The sequence below is a fragment of the Miniopterus natalensis genome, chromosome 1 (assembly GCF_054644295.1).
Source record: "Miniopterus natalensis isolate mMinNat1 chromosome 1, mMinNat1.hap1, whole genome shotgun sequence".
NCBI lineage: Eukaryota > Metazoa > Chordata > Mammalia > Chiroptera > Miniopteridae > Miniopterus > Miniopterus natalensis.
In genome coordinates, this window is record NC_142081.1 from 109,402,833 (window position 1) to 109,427,415 (window position 24,583).

At 33.4% G+C, this 24,583-nt stretch overlaps 1 protein-coding gene across 9 annotated transcripts in view; it reads right to left on the bottom strand.

Moving 5' to 3' along the window:
• Positions 1 to 242: 242 nt before the first annotated feature.
• Positions 243 to 24,583, bottom strand: part of LRFN5 (leucine rich repeat and fibronectin type III domain containing 5) — a 277,160-nt gene continuing 252,819 nt past the window's right edge. For 5 of the 9 annotated variants that reach the window (XM_016213288.2, XM_016213284.2, XM_016213283.2 and 2 more), the window contains 2 exons: positions 17,425 to 18,829; positions 13,587 to 14,802 (listed from right to left, as the gene is read on the bottom strand). In XM_016213288.2, the coding sequence (XP_016068774.1) occupies positions 13,863 to 14,802; positions 17,425 to 18,809 (2,325 nt within the window). In that variant the 5' untranslated portion in view covers positions 18,810 to 18,829 and the 3' untranslated portion in view covers positions 13,587 to 13,862. Of the gene's footprint in view, positions 633 to 6,414; positions 6,459 to 13,586; positions 14,803 to 17,424; positions 18,830 to 24,583 lie in introns of those variants that run through there. The other 4 variants (XM_016213286.2, XM_016213281.2, XM_016213285.2 and 1 more) reach the window with 2 other exon arrangements.

Below are 24,583 nucleotides of genomic sequence, written 5' to 3' on the forward strand. Positions count from 1 at the left end.
GGATCCCTCATCACTTTCTGTCTTACACCGAGGCACATACTACTTAAATAGCTGCACTGCTCACCCATAGAAGTGGGTGGCCTTCAGTCACAGAAGAGATAGGTCCAGTAGTATAAAGTAATTTGTAATGCCTTAAGATTTTTGCACTACATTAATGCAAAATAGTGTTATTAGTTCTTGCAATCATCATTTCACCATTCATACTTGAAGCAAATGTTTCCACAAATCAGGCACTGTGCAAATTCTGTCATAGTAAAACATTTATTTGTTAAAGTGATATAGATTATTCAAGATTCTACAGTCTTAAATCATGGATGGCAATATAACATGGATTGATACAGAACTCGATGCCCAATGTAGGCTGTTTTCTTTCCTTCTTTAAAAAAAATACTTGTGGGCCAGAAGAAAAAACAATTTGGTTTTAAAAGGGGATGAACCGGGGTCTGATGGAGCCAGTTCCACCGGCATCAGAGACTTCTGCTTCAGGTCCTGTGGGCAATTTCTTCTAGGACATCAGTTCAACAATTAGCCTTTGTGAATTGAAACATTTTTAAATTTTATCCAGTAAAAATATCAGTGGCAACTTTTATCAGGAGAGAGAGAAGTGGTGCTCTTCAGATTAACTCCAGCCTCTGAAATGAAGGGAAAAAAAAAAAAAAAAAAGAAAAGAAACACATAGCTAATAAGATCATTGTGCTAGAAATCTAGAAGTCACTGAACTGTTAGCACTCAAGCAGGAGCTTCTTGCTATAAAATGCAAGACACACCTCTGAAAAAAGCCTCGACATGCACATTAACACATAAGATACTGCTTGGTAATTTCAAAATGGGTGGATATATAATCTTATTTTTAAAAGAAATCGAAATGTATTAAGACTAAATAGCTAGACAAGTCAAAGTCAAGTTGTGAAATGGAATTTTCCCTTGCTTTGGTGTTTCATGTGAACATTCTCAAGATAAAAAATATAATGATTTTATTAATGCATAGCATGTAAATTATAGTAAATATTCATACTGATTTTTAAAAATTAACATATTAGATCAAATTTGTGCATTATATCTAAAACCTAAGTGATCTCTACTTTTAAAATATGTTCTGCTGTGAGTTTTGTATAGTATTTAAATTTTATAAAATCTAATTATACATTTAATGATAAAGAGGACAATTATTTATCTTCAATTAGTTCCTAACCAATAGAACAAATAATATAAATATGCAAACTAACAATTCACAAGCAAAGGCATTCCATAGTTAACATGATTTTAAAAGAAATAATATAAAAACCATTTAAAAATATCTAAATTATTAATGTACCACATACAACAGATATTTCTATAACAAATTAATAATAATAAACTATTATTAATAGTCCTAAACTATTATTAATAACTAATAAAATTATTAATAATAATAAATATGTTTTTCCTCTATGTTCTGAGCACTTAGTGCTCAGTACTGGATTTAAGATATGTCTATAAAGCCTGTGCTTGATGAAGATGGAAAACAATTTTTGAGAACTATGCAACTTCATAAATATGAAATAGAAGTAATTTTTCTCCTTCCCATTCAAGAAACAATTACATGTTTACAATTTAGAGGTTATAAAATACATGACACAAATAAGTGACGAAATATAGATTCTTAGTTATCTACTGCATATTCTATATAAAAATTCTGATGTAGAACCTATTTGGAAAACTTGGTTTCAAAATTATTAAAGTATATTATGGTTATTTAGATTACTTTATTTGATAAAGGTAGGCAAGACACTGAAATATATTAAAGAAAATATATTTGAAACACTTGGTAATCCAAATAAGTGTAATTAATTTTGGCAGAAACAGTAATTATTTAGAATTACTGAAGAAGAGATTTACACAATATTTGAGGATACTTAAAGATAAGAGATGTGCATCCTATTTGTAAAAAATAATTACCCTGGAAACAACTGAAATATAGGTAGAACTATCATACTTTACTTGGAGTTTTATTTTAAAAAATTCAAAATCACTAAATTACAATGGGATATGTCTAAATTCCTTTCTATTGGGTTTATAGCATAGCTTATTTTGATGAAATTGGATATTAAAAAGTTTTTTGTATACCTAATAATATGTTCTCTTTAAGAAAAAAAAAGATATAATTGCATTATACCAAAGTTCAAATTTCAGAAAGTAGTAATGTTAAAAAGACTAAATATACCTAGAAGAAAAAGATAGGGATAGCATATTTAGTTTGACTTTGGAAAGAAATCCTTCCAGAATAGCAAACTTTATTTTAATATCAAATTGATCATTTTATAAGCTGACATATCTTAAAGAGTTTTTTATTTAATCTCACATTACATAATATTATTAACAAACTGTGGAATTATGATTTACATAAAGGTTGTTAATTTTGAAAATTAAGAAAGAGCAATCTGTTTTGTGTACTATGGTGTGAGTTTGTCTGCCATGAAGCTATTTCCATTATTGATATGATGACATAATATGAAGCTTAATACGAACCTGTACATGTAAGATATTCAGAATAATACTTTTTACTTTACTTATCAATAGACAAACTCTTACAATGATTCCATAAGGTCTAAACAAGGAACACAAAATTACAAGAGCATCAGAAAGAAATAAACAAAATATATTGTAATAATTATTCCAACATTTTACAAGAACTAAAAATAATGAATTTGGGGTAGGCTCGGGATGTTTTGGAAATGTCCCTCATGTAACAATTAAAGGATATCATGCAAAACACGGTGGGACATCTTATTAACAGTATAAAGAAAAGAGCAAATTAAAACTACCTCCGCATTAAGAGAAGGAAAACATTCTCATGTTGAACCGACTGAGGGAAAATACTGTTGCTGCCCTCACTCAGATGTAATTAAGAGCTATGAAACATTTTTTTCTTATGTGGTTAGAATATCTAAAAAAGAAGGAAATTATTTCTAAAGGTCAGGACTGACACAAGGCTTCATTTATTTTTTGATTTTCTGTGATGTTCAAATAAATATGTCAAAAGTATGCTTTAATTATTATAAAAATAGTTAAATGTTTTCTATATATGGATTTATTTTATTACTCTTATTTTTAAAAATTCACTTGAAAGGAGGATCATTTAAAAACCACAGAACCAAATATTTTATGTTGGTCATTTGCTTGGCTGCATAGCTCTTATTTCCTTTATTTTCCTGTGTTTTCCCATAGTTATTTAGATGTTGCTATTTATTTACGATCAATATTACTTTTTATTCGTTTATATATTATTAATTTCTCTAAAAGACCACTTTTTTCATGGTTATTGCATCTGTAGCAGAGTTTTTCTGATAAAGTTAAAACAATACCTTAGTTAATGCTAAACATAATAATCAGAAGTCAAATTTATTAAAATCAGGAACCAGTTATTTTAAACACTGGTGCAAGCAATAACAGAATAGCAATATTTTATGTGCGTACTTAAACACACAATGTGCACATATTATGTTGGTCTGAATACGACAAATACTTTTAAGAAATTTTACTTACGGTATTTTTAGTTTAAATGCAAACTAGTCAACTGTTCCTGTTTAAACTTCCAAACATAAGATGGCAATTGTTTTACCAGGATCATTTTAAGCATAAAAATCTTTCAAAGATAAGGTTAAGTTATATGTGTTAGTTTACTTGTAGAGTAATTATCACTAATTTTGTCAATGATTTCTCTTCCCTTTGTTCTCAATTCATCTTAGTATGATTAGAATACTATGATTTCATTATAGAAGTATTATATGTGCTACATTAAACTATTTTAAGCTCACTCTATTTCTATGCACATATGAGAAGGGTCTTAAAGAAGAAAATTGACATAGGATATTTTCTGGCTAATAGAAATACATTAACTCTTCACCCTCAGAAAAAAAAATTATCTTAATGGATACCTAAATGTGAAAGAGAACACCTAAAGCCCTAGCTGGATGAAACCTTTCTGCCCTCTCTGTAACTTTTTTGATGTTCTGTTAGGGACTGTGGTATAATCAACTTAATATTGTTGCCTTGGAAACATTTTTATATATTATAAAAGGAACATGGGTGTTTTTTGCTTACTTTTACTTTCTATATACAGAAGGAACATTTAAATTTTAATTTAATGCATTGAGCAGTGTCCAAAGTTTTGGAAAATATATTTGTCTCTGGGTAGGAATAGACATATCTTAGAATTCTGAAGAAAATATAAATTTAAAATTAAACTTTATATCCCCCACTCCCCCTCAAAAAAAGAGTGGAGCAGCTATGAGAACAGGAATCTCTGCCAGCTCTCCCCCCACTCCATTCGCACGCGGTCAAGCACTGCCACACGTGAAAGGCCATGAGAAGATTCAGAGCACACAGGTCAGTCTCTTCAAACCGGCATCACTGCCTGGTAGTGCTGACAGTTATAGAAACGATAGACCTGCTACAGAAGAAATCATTCAGCAAGTAGCAAGAGGAATTATACTGAGGTTATGTGGTGACTTAAATCTGATACTGAAAATGTAGCAAGGAGTTGGGTAACAACTGAATGATGTATTGCCACTAAATTTTGTTTAAATTATTTTTGTCTGTGATTTTTTTTCTTGCTAATACTTGTAGAAAGCAAAAGGAATTAGACAACTTGGGAGGAAATTTTTTTATGATGATGACATAGTCATTTGCTTCACAAAGGAAACTAGAGAGAGACTCTACGAAAGTGTTAAAAAAGGTGACATATTTCACATCTACACATTCACTGTGTAACTTTAACAAAACACATATATACATACAAATTTACTGCATTTACAAATGACAAATCACTGAAAGATTATATCCCAGATTATGAGCACAGTATTTGTGTCTAGGTGTTCGACTATCACAGATTTATATTTATTTTTTTATTTTTAACTATACTTTTTGAAGTTTCTACAATTAATAGTAATTACTTTAGGACAAAAAGGGTCATTATTATAAATCTTACCTACTTATCACATTGGCAAACCCTGTGCCATCTCTGGTAGTACACAAATTTTAATTCTTTAAATCTGACTTCTAACAATGTAGTAAATAAATAAATAAATAAATAAATAAATAAATAAATAAACCCAATAATATGTAACATGTTCCATTCATGTGAACGTTTGAGATTCAGACTGACTTTCCTGCTTCCAAACCTTGATAGAGCATTCAGCATCGTTCTGGAGGGTGCGTCTGCTAGATTAACAATTTACTTCCCTACACTTTCAAAAGATATCCTAACTTTCAGGACAGCTAGAGGTCCTAAACTGCATGATAAGTGCACTTCTGAAAATCAAAGAAAGCAAAGGAGAGGAGTGGGAGATGGAAGGAGGGAGACAGAGAGAGAGGGGTTAAGACTGAGAAAGAGAAAGGGGTGGTGGTAACACATGCACCTTCGTGCAGGTCAGCTCAGTACACAAAACAGAACATAAAGCATGTGCCAGACGCTGTGCTACTGATTGTTTCCAGTGAGCCATCTGCTCTTTTTTTTTTTTTTTTTTTTCAACATAAGAATGAAATCCTAAATTCAGCCAAGAAATGGTTCGTAAAAAAGATTTTGTTTGATTTGGATATGTAATTTATTAGGGGAAACAGTCAATGATTGTCCAAGTTATTGTTACCTTTTAAGTGCAAAACGTAAAAAAACACACACCAAAAAAACAAGATCTTACTTTCACTACCAAGAAATAAATCAATGGGCTCTTTTAGAACTTTTAAGAGCAGGATATTTTTCCTGTGCCAAACTTTAAGCAATTGGCTGATGATTCCAGCTGTTTGAACAGATTGCTAAAGTGCGATTCTGCTCTGGAAACACACTTTCTGATCCAATTAAAATGCAGGAATCAAACACTCATTTGAAACTTAAAAAACAACAAAAAAAACACACACACCAAGAAGAGTAATTTACTGACAAAAGGAATACCATGAGTATTTCATGGGTAGTCTTTTGCTCAATTTGATAGCAGCTTCATTCATTTTAGATAACAGTGAAACTCTTCTGCTCCTCCACTTTCAATGAAATAGAACGTGTCATCAACTCCTATTAGGACGTGGAGGTCAAGGATAAGAGTGAGTAGATTCCCATTAAGCTACTGTCTTCCAATTGGGAAAAAAATTTAAATATTCCTTATATCATGCATGAAACCAAGCGTGACTCCAGTCACATCAGTGTTTCCTTTATTCTTACTGTATGAGTCAGAAATGTTCACTTAACCAGAAATATGTAAAATTTAGGAATTGGAAATACATTTAACTGAACTAAACTTCATTCTTTACTGTTGACACTAAGTTTTAATTAAAAATTTCAATAAGGTACATAAGCTAACAAAACAAAATTTAAAAATTCATTTATAAAATAATATACCCATTTAAAGTGCTGAAGTATATGAAAGGTAACAAGAATCTCACCTGTGTTTCCTGGACCATCTGGTCAACATTAGACAGCAAAGCATCTGGGAATAAAATATTCAGTATCATAAAAAATTTATTTTTAAGAAACAGATCCTAAAACACTTCTCACTGAAATTTTGATACGATTTGTCTAGACTTTTTTTTTTTAACTTACCAATTCTTGGGTTAATTGCAATTGACTTTTATAATACTTTATAGTTCTCTATGGCTACTCCCAGATACATAATACTATAAAGGTAGGATTTTTTAGAATATTACTCTAGTTACTAAAATGAGTACTTATCAGTATGGAATGCACTTTTCCTGCAAGAACTTCAATAAGAGAATAAGGGCCTCATTCATTTTCCCTGCTTAAAATTAACATTTTAACCACAGAGTTGCATTTGATTAATATGAAAAGATATTTCGAGGAAAAACAAAATCCAAAGGAGACAATGTAGTTTCACTATATTCTCCACATAGAGTGTACAATGATCATTTACAGTCTAGGCCATTATTCATTAGTCCTGCAAGTAGTGTTTTATCATGTACCCATTTCTCCCCCTCTAAAACAGTAATGTTCTAAATGCAAACATCCTGCCCTCAAATGCCCATATGTATATACCAATTGGCTACAAATGTTTAATACCGTTATGTAACCCTGCATAGCACACACTCTATATCTTTCCAAAATGTCCTCTTTTAAAGCAGTTACTTCTACTGGTCATTAAGAAATGACACAATGCCCGGCCGGGCATGGCTCAGCGGTTGAGCGTCCACCTAGGATCCAGGCGATCGGGGTTCGATTCCCGGTCAGGGCACATGCCTGGGTTTCGGGCTCGATCAATGACTCTCTCATCATTGATGTTTCTATCTCTCTCTCTCCCTCTCCTTTCCTCTCTCTGAGATCAATAAAGATATATTAAAAAAAGAAAAAGAAATGACACAATGATAAGAAAAAATAGGTGTCTCAGGAAAAAGTTGTTCTCAGGGTTCACAGATGAGTGTGATGATAAAAGTACAAAATCCTTATAAAACTCCAGCACAAACATGCATATAAACTTACAGTAGTCTCTGGAGGTTAGGTTTTACATCCCTAGATTATTGAAAGCAATATTAAGACATGTTCACGTTGTACAGAAGAAAATGATTAGGAAATTGCATTATGGCAGAGCCAACACATTATATTTAATGTCTCTTCATGTTACTGGAATAAGTACTTATTAGACATATTTTGGGACAGGATTACAGTCTCTCTCTAACTCATGTTGTAGGCAAGAGTAAATGTACCTCCACTTCCAAACACAAAATGAAAGGAACTTCATGGCTTTCTCCTGAGTGTATTTGAAAATAATTACTTTTGTTTTTGATTTTGAATATAATAGCCACCTATTTGAAGAGAACAGATGAAATTAGACAAATTGTAGTGATGGTTTTCATTAGGAAGTTCAGAAAAATAAATTTGTACTAGAGAATTTATATTCCATTGTAATCTGATAAATACCAGGAATGGTTTGTACAGTTTTTCTGGAAAAATTCTCTGAGAGTGAGCCCATTTAAATCTAATTCAGTTACATTAATTACAATCCATTCTGCAGGGCACAAAATTATGATTTTAACTGATTAATTTTATAAATATACATATTAAAATATCTATATTACATACATATATTTTTAGCTTATATAGATACATAAATATGTACAGTGCATGTATTTTATTAGATGGTAACTTCAGATCCTAAATTTTGACTTTGAAATAGCTGGGCAAAATCAGAAGACAATGGTACACTGATAAATTTTTATACTGTTTGAAATATTTGATAAAATTGCAAAGTTTTAACATTACCTTAGCTAGGTAATTCCACACTTAAATATACACCCAGTAACAAATGGTTACTTTCTGTGTCCCGCTTCACGCATCACCACATTTTTAGGAGACTCCACTGCAGTAATACGCTTATCATTCTTTCTACATTAAGTGATCATCTGAACTGCTACACAAAAGATAGTTTCTATTGCAAAACAAACAAACAAAACACACCCTAAAACAAACAAACAAAATGACAAAACTAATTGTGTTTGTAATGCCAGCATTATTAATCTAGCACGGAGGGAAAGGATTGAGTAATCTGAGAGACGGAGCTCTGAGACTATTATAAAATTCCAGTCAGTAAGTTTGGCTATTTTCTCTATCCTCCATGAATATTCAAAAATGGGATAGATATTTCTTATCCATAAATTTAACTCAACAAACATTTAACCCACAAACATAATGTAAATGATTCCTGTCATTATTATTATTATCATCAACTAAGGCGGATAAGAGTGCGCCTTTCCCACCTAATCCAGCTCCATGCTGAAGCCCTTTCCCCCGACACTTCACACTCACACACACGCATCCACATATCCTGCTCAAGGAGAAATGCTGGACTCCTCCTGAGACAGGAGGGAAGGCTTTACAAGGGAAAGAGAGTACATAGTCTTCATTCTGTCTAATATAAATGAACGATGCTTTTTTAGTATTATAAAGTGGAACGGGAAATCACACAAAGAAGAAAATGAGCTCATGTCTGCCGTCTTCTTTGAAAAATGTCCCATTTACCTTCACAGTTTTATGTACAATAAGTTGTTTTTGGAATTTTTTTAGCTATTGGCATTTTATCGATTGTTTTTAAGTTTATTACTGTAAATAAAAAGGGGAAAATACTAAAATTTAGGGAGTAAAATGCAACTGATGTGAACTTTGTGATAATCATTTTATTAATATTTTTAGCTTTATAGTGAAACATTTAGTGTCCTTTCAGTATTAATACAAGCAAATAAACTAAATTAAAATTTAGTTTGGATGAACTTTATGAGTGCTTTAAAGTGAATTAGAAAATACTTGACCAAAAAAGACGAATCTGTAGACAAGTGGAATATGTTTACTTATAAAAATTTTTTTAAATTCTTGTGGAGAAAATATGTATCATTCAGTAGTAGTCTTATTATATTCATAGATGGCTTACAATAGCTCCACAATTTATATTATAAAAATTTTTAGTTGAACGTATCTACAAAGTACCTAAAATCAACTGCCTGAAAGCATAAAATAGCTTACTGTGACCTCAACTTTACTAACTACATTTAATGGTTGGAGAAAGACATAGGGAATAAATTGGCCTCAATGAGGGCGTTACAGTGTCTAATTTAAATTATTGTATTTGTTGTACTTCTGTATTAATCTATCTATATATTAAAAATTAGTAATACTAATCAAACCAAATTTTGTTTTCTTTTAGAATTTTGAGGCAGCTTTGGATGCTTCATTATCCCTTTATGACACTCAGATATTACATAATTTTTAAAAAGACCTACTTTTATAGGACTTTGACATTTTAAAATTAGAGACAATTATCCAAAAGAAACAAAACCCAGCAAAAGAGCACATATAATTTTTTTTTAATGTTTGAAGTAAATCTCTATTGTCTGTTAATATGTTTTACTATAGAACAAGCTGAAATCATAGTGTAAAATTGCTAAAAAACAAACAAAATATTTATGAACAAGGAAGAAAAACCATATATATAATCTATAAGTAATCAAAAACAACAAATAGCAAACCATATGCTTTGGGTTATATATATATATATGTATGTATGTGTGTATATATACACACACACACACACATACACACACACAAACATACATACAGGAATGCAACAAATGACAAATAAAAACAACAAGAGACAAAGAATTTCTTGCTGATAGTACTATATATATATATATATATATATATATATATATACACACACACACATACATACATATATATATGTATGTATATATATATATATATATCCCAAAGCATATGGGCTGGTTAAATGAGAAATGCAAGAAATGACAAAGAAAAACAAGAAGAGACAAAGAATTTCTTGCTGATAGTAATATATATATATATATATATATATATACACACACACACACACACATACATACATATATATATGTATGTATATATATATATATATATCCCAAAGCATATGGGCTGGTTAAATGAGAAATGCAAGAAATGACAAAGAAAAACAACAACAAAGAGACAAAGGATTTCTTGCTGATAGTAATATCTGGACCACAACTTACCCCACTGTGCTAATTAACAAAAACTCTTATTACTGCACCTCCTTGGCCCTATTCATTTACTTATTTATCTATCCATTCATTCATTCATGGACCTGAGTCATTATTGTGTCTCAGATTTTATACCAGGTACCTTTAATCAAACCCATCCTTCCCATAGATTTGTTTTTCAGTCGCTTTGCACTGTCACTACCCTGAGCAAATTTTTTTTCACATACTTATAAACAAAAACAAAAAAAACATTTGACTCTCTTGATAGGCCAATCCTTTGTTGATTTTTTATCACAAGATTTTTTTGTCATTTCTAAGAACAAGTGTTCAAGCCTTTGGTTAATACACCCTGAAAATAGTCTTGGAAAAGTAATAAAAAATTAAATGATTTCAATGGCCTTTGTCAAACAGAATAAATGTCACATGGTTAGATATTAAACATTTCCAAATGTTTATGAAAAATAAAAAATATTTAATAAAAGTTTCATTAGAAACATAGGCAGGAAATTAATTTTTAAAACTACAGGCAACCTGAAAATACAAAATACATGAATCTGTAGCTTGGAGTAAATGTGTTAAGCTGCGGCCTCTGCTGCTTATGATTTCAGAGCCCACTTGTTCACAGTCTTAATGCCAGAGATTCCTTCCTTGGGGATTCATTTATTTAAGTCTCAAAAGCTTTTCTATATTCAAGATTTTTAAATATTATAAAATATTATGCAGGTAAAATATTATGCAGGTAAAAACTAGAAAGGGGTAAAGTAATATACTTTTCTCAATCAGCCCCTTGTGAAGAATTAAGTAATTTATGTTAATTTAAAATGTTTACTTGGGATTAGAGTATTATTACAGAAAGGCAAATACCATATAATCTCATTTATATGTGGAATCTGAAAAACAAAACAGAATGAAACCCAAGCTCATTGATACAGAGAATGGATTGGTGGTTGTCAGAGACAGGGAAGGGGAGGGAAGGTAAAATGGATGAAGTCAAGAGGTAACAACTTCCAGCTATAAATAAATAAGTCATAGGAACATAATGCACAGCATGGTGAATATTGTATGTACGTTTGAAATTTGCTAAGAGAGTATATCTGAGACGAACTCATCACAAGTAAAATAATTTTGCAACTGTGTGTGGTGATGGATGTTAGATTGTTGTGATAATTTCACAATATCTACAAATATGAAATCATTATGTTAAATACCTAAAACTAATATATAATAATGTATATCAATTGTATCTCAATTTAAAAAAGAAAAAAAATGTGTGTATCAGCATTTGAGTTTAAAAAATAAATTAAAATACTTAGTCTGTGTTGGAGCATTTTGACAGAAATAGTGTTGAAAATACACTTATAATGTTTTTGATTTTATAAACAACTACAACAAGTGATCTCATTTACTCTTCACAAGAGCTATGTAGCTGACCCATGGGTGCCGATTAGATTTTAGAAATGTGAAAGGCAAATTTCAGAAAAGAGAAACAGGGCATAGAAGGCACTTAGGGAACAACTAAGGTAATAAGAGTCCATTAGACAATTATTTCCAAGACTGACACGGAAAGTAATCTGTAACTGCTTTAATCTTGCCCTCTTTTGAATGTCATCACAATGAATCATGTATGATAAGAAGTACCTCTGAAAAGTTAAAATTAACTGAAATTTTTATATGTGTCTCTAACAGAAGGGAATTAAACTGATTGACATTCCTCAACTGTGTTTTAAATGGTATTTCAAGTGATCTGAGTTAATAAAGGCTTATTATATTATGACTAATTTTTTTCTGCAAGGTTCCCACATGAGCCTTATCCTCAAAACAAAACCAAAACCAAAAATCGCTTAATGTTAACCCTAATTTACCAGCCTTTAATAAAAGACCATCATGTTAGTGTATAATGTGGTAAGATTTTCAACAAGTTCATAGGAACATTTATCCTTAGGCCTTGATTTCAGTGAATGTCAAAAACGCCACATTGACAAGGAGCAATATTATTGCCTTACTAAATTTAAAATCCTTGTTCCTAATTAGATTTCATCATAAATTTTTGTTAAAATAATAAATGAATTTACTCTAAAAAAGAAACATTCAATACAGAATCACAGCGCAGAAAGGAAAAACAAAAGCACTATCTGGTTAATGAGCAATGACTTTATATTGCTTATAAATGTAATAAGAAATTAATTAAATGTTTTTTAAATTACTTGGTGATAAAAATAAACATCCCTTTGATAAAGGCAGTCTTGGATTTTTGTCTCCCTTTTTAACTTGCATTGAGAAAAGTAAAAAACTCATTCATTCAGCAAATGTATATTAAATGTAATGTAAACACCTTCATATGCCCAGGCAGAGGTATATAAAGTTGTGGCATATAACTTAAAACTGAACTGATTTTGTTTGTTTGTTTTTTGATAAATATAAAATCAATTGCATTTTCTTCTGCTTCCCACTAAAAAAGGTTCCTGGATGAGAAATCTCAAAGAATCATTAAGGCAGCAGAACCAAAAATGTAGTTTAGAAGGGTACTTATTTTAACACTTGTCTAGATGTACTTATTTAATATTTTATTTTCAATAACATAACAACACAAGCTTGTTCTCTACAATATTTGCCTAAAAACACACACCATTGTCATTGAAGTAAATAGGCAATCTATTCACTGAAAAATACCAATTATCCATAGATGGTCCTTTGTAAAACTGTAGGAGAATATTTATTTATGCAAGACCTTATTTTTCCAATGGCAACTTTTATTTTGCGATCTGCTATTGCAGAACTTGGAAGCCAGTCCTTTTTGGGAAAGGCACTGCTACTATGTCATGCTTTTGTCCTAATCATATATTAGGGTGTCCCCCAAAATGTATGCACTTTGAATAATTATTAATTCCAATGGGTTAAATCTGAAAAGAAAGAAACATCAATTGTACTATCAAAAAATGTATGTGTAGCCCTAGCTGGTTTTGCTCAGTGGTCAGAGCATCAACTCACGGACTGAAGGGTACCGGGTTCGGTTCCTGCCCAGGGCATGTACCTCGGTTGCAGGCTTGCCCCTGGCCCAGGTCAGGGTTGGGTGCAAGAGGCAACCAATCGATGTGTCTCTCTCCCCCACCCACCTCTGAAAAGCAATGGAAAAAATATCCTCTGGTGAGGATTAAAAATAAAAATAAATGTTTGTGTATATATTTTTGGGGACACCCTATATATTTATATGTATAAATTTACATATAAATAACTGTATCCTGGAAGGTTTATACACCTTGGCTCTATTAGCCGTGTGTCAGAGACAGGACTGAAATTTCAAATTCTAACTTCCTATGTGAGTTCTCAAAATAATTTTTTCATTAAAAAGAAATAGGCTACACAGTGCTTTCCAATATACACTCAGAATTTGAAAGAGTTGCTTTTGTACTACGCCCATCAGAATCGTTGGGGTGAATTAGCATCCCATCCATAGACAAGCTTCTTTTAGAAAACAGTCCACATGTGCTTGGCGAGTTAAAATAACAATAGTATTCCTTCAACTCTCCATTCAGGGAGTACCTGTGCCTTGCTCTGGATCTCTCAGAAGGCAAAGTGAGAAACTTACTTGGCTTTGAATGTGCCCTTTTAGAGGTGGGCCCCTCTGTGACAGACTCGGGGCGGCTAGCTAACTGCAATGCAGTGGAGTTGTTCCGGTTAGTGTTTTGGGACTCAATATTCGTGACAGCCTCCTGCTGTGGCTCGGGGCTTGGCTTTGCGCCTGTCTTTCTTTTCTGCTTCTGGGACACAGACGTGCTTGAAGTCCAGGTAGGAGGCAAAGCAGAGGTAGTGGTGGAGGAGTCCTGACTTGAACAAACTTCGGAAGATTGCATCGCACTGTCACTGGCAGCTTTACAACACTGGGCACTCTCTTCGTGTCCCACAGCTTGTTTGGACGTGGACTGGGGCAGAGGAACGCTGCAGCCTTGCGCTTGAGCCCCATTAGTTTGAGAGTAGACATTGCTGACCTTGGTGACCTTGTGTTGCCCGTTATTGTTACAAACCTTATACCGGATCATTAGAATGATGATGAAAACCAGCACGGATGCTACAATTATTCCACCAATAATAATAATCATAGTGCCTCCCAAAAACTGGGACTGCATGAAATGGCACCGCACGTAATCCTGCTCCGTAGTAAACTGGATGCAACCCACGACTCTTGTGGCAGTGAGGGAGGTGATGCCATCGTCATATATTGCCAAGACACACAAGTCATACATAGTTCCAGCAGCCAGGTTATTGACAAGAAAAGTTTTGCTCGTAGGAGGTATCATTCTGAGGGACAACGAAATTTGTGTTAATATGAAAAAGAAAACATTTATAGACACACAGAGTCATTATGACTTCAGTTCCGTTTCCTTTCAGTACTCATGAAGATAAACCCCAATAATAACAGATATGAAATATGGGAAAATTATCTAATCTCTATATTTATCCCGTAGAAATGGCTAAAAGTTATTGTTGGATTCTGCATTAAATCAAGGGTGCTTGCACCATGCCTTTGATGAGCTTACTAATTGCATTGCTTGGCAAAGCAGAAGTCCTAATAAAAGCCACTGCTAAAAAATCATTTATGACAAATTGCTTTTGAAAGGTGTGACTGTGACATTATTTGACTACTAAACAAATCCATTTAGTACTTACAACACCTCTGTGACTAAAAGCCAATTTGAAGGAAGGAAAAACACTGACAATCAATCACATTAGGAACCAGAATGGAAATGCATTTTGGAGTATTTATTTTTCAAATCAGTTATAAGCTGCTATGCAGTAGTTCCCAGTAAAACTAATCTTTCATAACTAAGATAATTACTAAGGTTAAAGTATTTTATTTACAGATCTCAACCTTCTCTTAAACCCTCAACACTTGGTTCCGTCTATGTTTTTATCTGAATATGAGTTCTGAAAATGGCTGAGTAATATCCTATAAATATGAACAGGGCAAGGCTTTTGACCAGAGAGGGCATATATCCCTGATCCTCCCCACTGTGAGATGATGGAATTACTTTCCAAATAGCTTCTAAAATTTGATGAGTTTATAGATATCTCTGAATCCATTACATCACAAAAGTCTTCTGTGGAAGCCCATTTTCCATTATTTTTTTCTTAGCAGGAACTTAAACTATGACCAAAACTAACATTTAATGTGGAAAAATGGCTTGAAACTCTTATTTTTTCCTGAAAGAGAGTTTTAGAAAAACTTGGCAATACTAATCTGTTATACAACCTAAGGAATGCCATCTAAATGTACCAGGAAACTCTTGGGGCAGAGTATGTATTTGTGATTGAAATCACTACCATTAAGTGAGTGATGATAAATGTCAGGCATTACTAAGCATTTTATATACATTACAATTTAATTTTTACAGTGACTGTACGAGGTAGTCATTATCACAATTTTATACATGACAAACATTAGGGTCCAAAATTCAAGCCATTTCCTCAAATAGAATTTACTTGTCATGTCAGGATTAAAGTCTTGAAATTTAGAAAATAGAAACTAACACATTTCCCAGAGTTAATGTTTAAAATATAGAGAATGTGTAGTAGCTATAGGAAGGTAAGGGGGTAGAGGTGGATACATAACTTTCACAGTGGGTTAAACAACCCATGGCTCAGGTGAAGAGCTGAGTATAACAAAGACCAAAACTACTTTATGCTAACATACATGCATCATAGTCTGCATCCCATTCATTCAGTAATAAGAGAGATATTAGAAACCATTTACTCTAATCTCTTCCTTTTAAAGATGAGGAAATTAAAACTCAGCCAGGTAGAACCTTGCCCAGGATTGATCACATGGCTAGCTGGGCCAGTTTTGTTTTTTCCTACCAGCTCATGCTCACTTTAAAAAATTTATCTCATTTCCATACTTGAATGAAAACAAAATTATCTTCAATAATTCACATAGATATATTAAAAACTGAGTTGATCTGATTTCATAAAAGACAAATATACACATATATATCTAAAAGCCATGATTTTGCATCATTTCCTAGGATTAATAAGAGTCTATCATGAGTGAAATTATGTGGAGGGGTAAAAAGGTATATTTCCAACTGAAAATTGGACAAGATGTGACTATAAATCAATGAGGCTGAACTTTAGAAAAACATACCAGAAATTCCTTAGTCAGATGCAAATTCTCTCCATTAATGTCCTTACAGGAGATTAAATATTTAACACCAGTGATACTCTCACTGCTCAAAATATTTATAAAGTTTCTCTTTGGAACTGTCTTAAGAACCAGTGTATATGAGACAACACACATGCACATAAATCAATCACTCAAGATATCAGTCTCATTATTTTATAGTTACATCCTATTTTTGACCAAAAATGGCAATATCCATCTTGATCACCCACCTTATTCACAAGACTTGGCTCCAAATGGCTTTTGCTTGTTTCCAAAATTCAAATTCACCCTCAAAAGACGATGATTTGCCACCACTGAGGATATTCAAAATAGTATGACGAAGGTTCTAAAGATAATTCCAAAAGTGCTTTGAGCAATGGCAGCATCTTTGGGATAATGGTATAGCCTCCCAACATGACTTCCTTGAAGGAAAGAACACTCATATGGATGTGTAAGTTCTGGTATGTTTTTGAATTTTTAAAATAAATCAATCTTGCTCTCTGATAGTCACATCTCTTAGATGAGGGGGGGAAAGTAAACATAATATTAAATATAAATTTGAACTCTCTAAATATAACACCATTCAAAATAGTTCCCCACATGTGTTCATCTTTCACAAGCCTTAAATTATATGCTTTAAGAAATGAAGTGCTATAATTACAATACAGAGCAGCACTGTCAATTAAAAAATATCAGAGTGCCTTAATGAGCCCTACACTAAGAAGCATGGTAAGTATACAAATTTGCTTAATTTTTCTTACCTGTAAACAAGGGTGTCATCATAAGTACCATTGTACTGTATTTGAAACATACGTATTCCAGGGATATTTCTTTGAAAATTAAATTTAAGTAATGCCGTAGATGATGTTGCTTCTGCCACCACAATTTTATCTTGACTCATTTTAGTATCACCATTACTACTGCTTGCATTGGAACCTGACTTAGTAGAAGTTGAGATATCTGAAGAACCAGGATCAGGCTCATGGATATGGTTTGTACTGTTTAGTAAGTGAGGGAGTTTAATTATATGAAGATCCACTGTTTGTGTTGCTTCCCCCGCAGGGTTGGAAGCAATGCAGGTAAAAGCACCTGTATCCTTTACAGTTGTTATCACAATGTCAAGTGTTCCATTGTCATACACCAGAGATCTTGTTGCGTTTGAAATCAGCTTCCCTTCAGGAGAAATCCAGTGAATTGCAGGTTCAGGGTCTCCCCTGGCTTTGCACCTCAGGGTTGCCCTTTGACCCTCCAGGACTCTCATCTCATGAGTATGACGAGTAATGAGAGGAGGCTCGCACAAAAACTCTTCCTCAGGAATTGACCAAAAATAGCGACCAGTTAAAAGTGCCGGAGAAGCACAGGTCTCCAGGTCATCTTCTCTAGACAGACGCCTCAACCACAACAACTCGCAATTGCAATGCAAAGGGTTTCCACCAAAACTTAATGCAAAAGTAGACGGGTTTATGATTCCTGAGGTCACTAGTACCTGAGCTCGCTGAAAGAGAGGGTCAGGCGGTAGCTTCTGCAATTTATTTGATGTTACATCTAGCCGAGTCATCTTGTGCAAGTGGGAAAAAGTCCCCTTAGGAATGTTATCAATCATATTGTGATCCAAGCTAAGGGTATGCAAGCTAACCATCTTCTCCACAGCATCCCACGGAATTGTTTCTAAATTATTATACGACAGATCCAGCTCCTCAAGGGCAAAGACATCATCAAATGCTGTCGATGAAATTAAAGTCAGCTGATTATTGTTCAGTATCAAATGATGGAGATTGGAAAGCCCACTGAACATATCATTTGTAATTTTAGTCAATCTGTTGCTATTCAAATGCAATGCTCTCAAATTTCGTAAGTCAGCAAAAGCATGAGGTGTAATAAAACTTATTGTATTCCTGGACAGAGTCAGGTCCACCAGGCTGGTCATATTGGCAAAATCTTTCCTTTTAATATTTGTAACAAAATTGTCTGCCAACCGCAGTTCCACAGTTCTTCTGTCAATGTTTGGCGGAACGAATAAAAGCCCTTTCTTGGCACAAAGGGTTGCAAGATTAGGAGACAAAATCTGACAGACACAACGCTTTGGACAGATCTGAGCTCTCGCTGCTATGCCAATGAAAAACAGATAAAAAAGGAATTTTTCCATTGTAGATCAGATTTAAGAGCCTGTAAGAAAGGACACAAAATATAGAGTTAGCATCCAATCATTTGACCAAGGTTCATATTCCTACTAGAATAATCTTTTTTATCCAAATTGAAATACAGAAATAATTTATTCAATTGTTTATTTAACAAATAAGTATAAAATATCTACTTTGGGTTGCGGGATATAATGGACACAAGGATAAAAACATACCATTCATGGCCTCATGGGATTTAAAATCAAATGATAAAAGAGGTCAATAGGTTATTATAATTGTGTAAATTAAGCACTATTTTTGAACTATAGCTGGGGTACTCCATGGGTGCACAAAAAAGAGAGATTTAGCCCAAATTGGAAGGTAGGCGTTCTGGAAAACTTCTCATAAACCCCAAAAAACATCTTATAAATTCAAAAGCTTAAAGACACATTTAAGGTTTGCAAGTATTTCAATTTACTGGCCTGCATAGAAACAATAAGAGACAATATTTGTTATTGTTAACCTTGTGGCATTATATTTGAAAGTAATTAATTTTTGATTAAACTTTATTCATCTTTATGAATTATCTTGGACACAGTACAACCTTCACATCCTAACAGCAATACAGAATCTTACTCTCAAAAATAAAAATGCTGAAAATTTACCACAAATCCTCTAAGCTTCTTTAATATTCAAAAATTTTATTTGATATAAACGTGGATTTTTAAAGATAATTTATGGAAAGCAGTTACCAAAATACTTTGACAGCGAGTCCAAAAAGAGATCATATTCCATTTCCTTTTTCTTAAAATCTTAATTCATTTACATTTATCCAAAAAATGCATTTTTTTATTAAAAAAACCTGACAGTTTCATTTTCCAGTTTAAACTTAAGAATTTGCTCTTAAAATTAAATCTCAAAAATAAAAATACTAACACATGTAAAATTAAAAGTTCTCATAACTTACATGTAGTTTTAAATGCCAAGAGGCAAAATGGCTGGAGAAACCATTCAAATTCTTAATTGAAAATAAAATAAAATATGGAGTTATTCTAGAAATAATGCACCTAGTTTCCTAAATAAAACTTATTCTTATAGGTTCAATTTACTGTATGCCTATTTATGCCATATTTAAAAGTGGTTGAAATAAATAAGAATTGTGATTTTCAACAAATGAAATAGAGTCGTACTCTCTGCTCACCACAGACTGACTAGTACTGAACTAGCCTTTCCAAAATAAGCAGCAAAAAGTACAAAAATGTATAAAACTATAGTTTTCAGACATCAGAAAAGAGGGAAGCACGGAACTGCGATCCTTAAGATAAATGGATTTTAAAAAAATGAACCCTATCGTTGCTCCTGGAGACACTTTCTAAACCACAGCACAGAAAAGAAAACAAGGGAAAGCATCAACAGTCTTAATTAATTGAAGAGGCGTGGACTGGAGGGCAGAGAGTCTCAGGTGGCTGGAATGCATGAGGCAGAGTACCAGAAAGGCTAGTTTTTGGAACTCCAGTAATGTCTAGATAGAGATAGGAATAAATACTAACCACAATGAAACACTAATGAAAAAGAAAGATAGAAATAAATTTGAACAAAGACTCAGTGACCAGTGGAAAAAAATATGAAGTCAAACATACATATACTTGCAGTATCAGAAGGCTCTAAGGTCAAAATGTATTTGAAGAAATAATGGCAAAATATTTCAAATTTGTGATTAAGAAACCCAGCAACCCATAAATCTAAGCTCAAAATAAGAAAAAACACATCAGCACACATCATAATTGTACTGCAGATAACCAAAGAAAAATAAAAAAATTATTCTTAAAAGCAGTCACATAAATAAGACACATCACAAGAAGATAATGCGAACAAAATAAAAATAATAGCTCACTGACTTCCCTTTGGAAGTAAAGCAAGATGGAAGACAATGAAAAATATCTCCAAAGTGCTTCAATGAAAAGGAAAGCCTGTCAACTTGGATGTGGATTGAAACATTCATAAAAGAGAAAAGTAAAATAATGATATTTTGAGAGAAACAAACTGAAAGATTCATCACCAATAGAGCTGCAGTATAAGAAACTATAAAAGAATTCTCTTCAGTCTGAAATAAAATTATATCAGATGGAATCTTGAATCTTTATAAATGGATGAAAAACAACAGTAATGGTATTCCTATGGGCAAGTATAACATATTTTTTGTTGTGTTTTAATGTTTATAAATAGTAGTACTTCTGGCATGGATATAAAAAGCTACAAAAACCATAATTCTCACACTAACCATCAAATAAGCTGGATAAGCTACAAATCATATATATATTTAAAAATAACATCATACTGCTGAGGATGCAAATAAACTTAAAATAACTATATTAAAGAAAGCGACAGACCTTTATGAAAAAGGAAGAGATCCATGGATGTTCTATTTTCCCCACCAACAGAAAGGTAAATAGGAGGACCTACCTGGCATAAATTGGGGAAAGGAGAAATCAGCCTCACTTTAAAAACATGTTTTAACATTTTATTTTTCAGAGTACTTTTAGGTTTCCAGCACTGTCATATATACATATATATAATTGATTTCAGAGAGAGGAAGGGAGAGGAAGAGAGAATCACCAGTGATGATAAAGTCATTAATTGGCTGCCTCCTGCATGCCCCCTGCTGGGTATTGAGCCTGCAACCCCTACCAGAAATCGAACCAAGATCTCCTGGATCGTAGGTCGATGCTCAACTGCAACTGCTGAGCGACGCTGGCCAGGCTACACTGCTGTCTTGATTACTCTCTAGCAAATCTTAAGTTGAGGAGTATCTGTCCACCAACTTTGTTCTTCTCCGTCAATATTATGTTAATGTTGAATATTCTGGATCATTTATTTGCCTTTCCATATGAACTTTAGAATCAATTTGTCAACATCCATAAAAAAAATTTTGAATTTTAAGAATTTTTTGTATGATAAGTCCTCTATCATATGTGTCTGTGTAAATACAGTAGTTTCTTGCAGTCTCTGGCTTAGGATTTCCATCTCCTGGAACAGCTGTAAATAGACCTTTAGTAATACGGTGGTGAGGTTTAGAGTGAGGGCTAGTGTTGTTAGTCCTATGGTTAGGTCTCAGTGCTTTAGTGAGCCAAGGCCTCTGGACTGTGAACTGCACAAGTGTTTCTGTGTTCCCCTCCCCTTCTCCTCAGGTGAGACAGGATGGTGATAGTGGGCTGGAGTTAGTTATTTCCCTTTTCCCTTGTGTAAGGCTAGAGCTGGCTGGAATTGAGTTTTTAACTTCCCCAGGTCAGGTATGCTCAGATAATACTGCAGCCACTTAAGCTCTACTTAATCTGTTTCCCTGAAGAAAGGCCTTGTTAAGAAGTACAGTGTTCTAACATATTTCACAAGGGCTCCTTCCTCCTCCCTGCTGGAAGCAGGAGTAGACTTTTCTCCGATATTTGCTGTGGGAATTTGGCTGAGCTCCTGCGGTTAAATTGCAAAATATTGTGGGTCCCTCCCATATTACAGGGTTCCCCTGAAGTTTTTAACTCTCGGACATGTAAGCAAGGAGTCTCCAGCAATTTGTCATAACAGTTCAGCTTTTCCTACTCTGCCACTAGTTCCTGCAGTGTTTGCAGCTATGTCTTTGCTCCAATTGGCTGGGGCTCCCTGCATTCGCCCTTCTGCATTTCCAATGTTGGGGCAATGGCTAGCCTGTGTATTCCCTCTCTTATGGACCCAAGAGGGGTTTGTTTGTTTGTTTTAAAATTTTTTCAATCTGCTCAGTGTTTTTACTGTTGCTATAAGTGACTGACAACATCCAAGCTCCTTAGCATGTGGAACAAGAAACCAGAATTGTAACCAATATTTAAGAACCATATGTTGGCTGGTGTAAGGAAATAAAATCCCAAAGAGCCTCAAACCAAGGCAAGAAAGCGTCCCCCTATTTCATTCTTATTTGTCTTCATTGAATCATGGGGATCTTACCTGGAAAATAGGGAGATAGAAAGAGAGAAGAGACAGCTGTTCTATGTTTGTGGATAAAAAAGAATCGAGGATAAAAAGGAAAATTAAATTGAATCCTCCAGGAAACTCAGACTTTCAGTTTTGGAAGAATGGGTAAGATGCAGAGGCCTGAAAGAAAAATTTCAATCAGGTCTTTCTGCTGTAAAAGACTGAGAGAAGGGGTTGAGAGCTCAGTTCCTTTCCTCCCATACAGATATTTCTGACTTTCAACCACAGATATCTGGGGTGGCACTGGAGAGGTGAGAAAACTTTCTTAGAAAAAATTACTACTTTCATAGAACTTTCATAGAACTGGGGCTCAGTTCTAGCCCCAAACAAAGAAATCTAGGGATGAGCTTAGAGATCAAACAGATGTCCTTGGCCACCAAAACAGCTGGCAGTAGCCAGGGTGAGGTTTCCAAAGTTTAGACATCACATGGTTCATCTGTAAAACAAAGATTTCCAAAACCACTGCCCTGCTAAGATCCCATGTCTGAATAAATAGGAAATTCCCAACCATGCTCTCCAAACATTTGAAGCTGTAGTGAACTGATGCACAGTAATACTGTAACAAATTACAGACTGAGCTTAACTGCAGCACCTATAGACTCAGCCCCTACTCTACTAGACTGAAAGAAGAAACATGCCATCTTTTAAAAAAGTAAATATCATTTACTTCATTCTCTAATGTGATTTAAGTATAAAACATGCTGCATAAAGTAAGAAATCACACAGAAAACATGAGAAAGCAAGAAAAAGTGGCTAACACTGCAAACAAGAAACAGTCAATAGAAGCAGACCCACACATATCCCAGATGTTAGAATTCTCACAGCAAATTTTAAATAGTTACTTAAAAAATGCTGAAGTGTCAGAAGGAAAAGGTAGACAGCATGCCTGATGTGATGGGTAATACTAGCACAGATGTAGAAACATTTTTTTTTAATGTAAATGGCTTTGAAGAAACTATTAGATGTACTTAAGAGAATACTGGGCACAGCAGAAGGAAGCATCCGTGTACTTGAAAACAGATTGATAGAAAAACATCTAAACTCCAACACAAGAGAGAAAAAACTGAAATAAGAGCACATAAAGTCTGGGATCTGAAGTAAAATGTCAAAATGTCTGACATAATCATAACTGGACTCCCAGAGGGAAAGGAAAAAGAGAATGGAATAAAAGAAATATTTGAACTCATAATGGTTGATAAATTTCCAGAATTGATAACATTAATAATCCAAAAAGGCCAATAAACCCCAAGCAGTATAAACACAAAAATAATCATACCTAGACACATAAGGGTCAATTGGTAAAATCATATAGAAAGAGAAAAATTCTAAAAGGAGCAGAGCAGAAAGACATCATATAAAGGAGAATAGTTATAGGAACTATAACTGAGTTCTCATAATAAATAATGAAGGCCAAAAGAAAATGGAATAATATATTTAAAATATAAAAATTAAAAAAAACAGCCCTCTCTCTACCTTGTATGTCATATCCAATAAAAATATCCTTTATAATGAACATAAAACGAAAATGTTCACAGGTAGAAAAAGCTAAGAAAAATTCCTCTCAGATATCATCTGCAAGATATAATAAAAGAAGTTCATGGGATAGAAGGGATAGAAAAAGCAACACTGAGGTAATATAAAATCAAAGAAAATATGGTAGACTTAAACACAATTATATCTATAATTACTTTAAAAACAATTTCAGTCAAAAGTTAAAGGTAAAGGTTATTATTCTGTCTAAAGCAGCAGACAGCCCCATTCATAAAGCATTAAAAAATGCATTTAGAGATCCGGGAAGATGGTA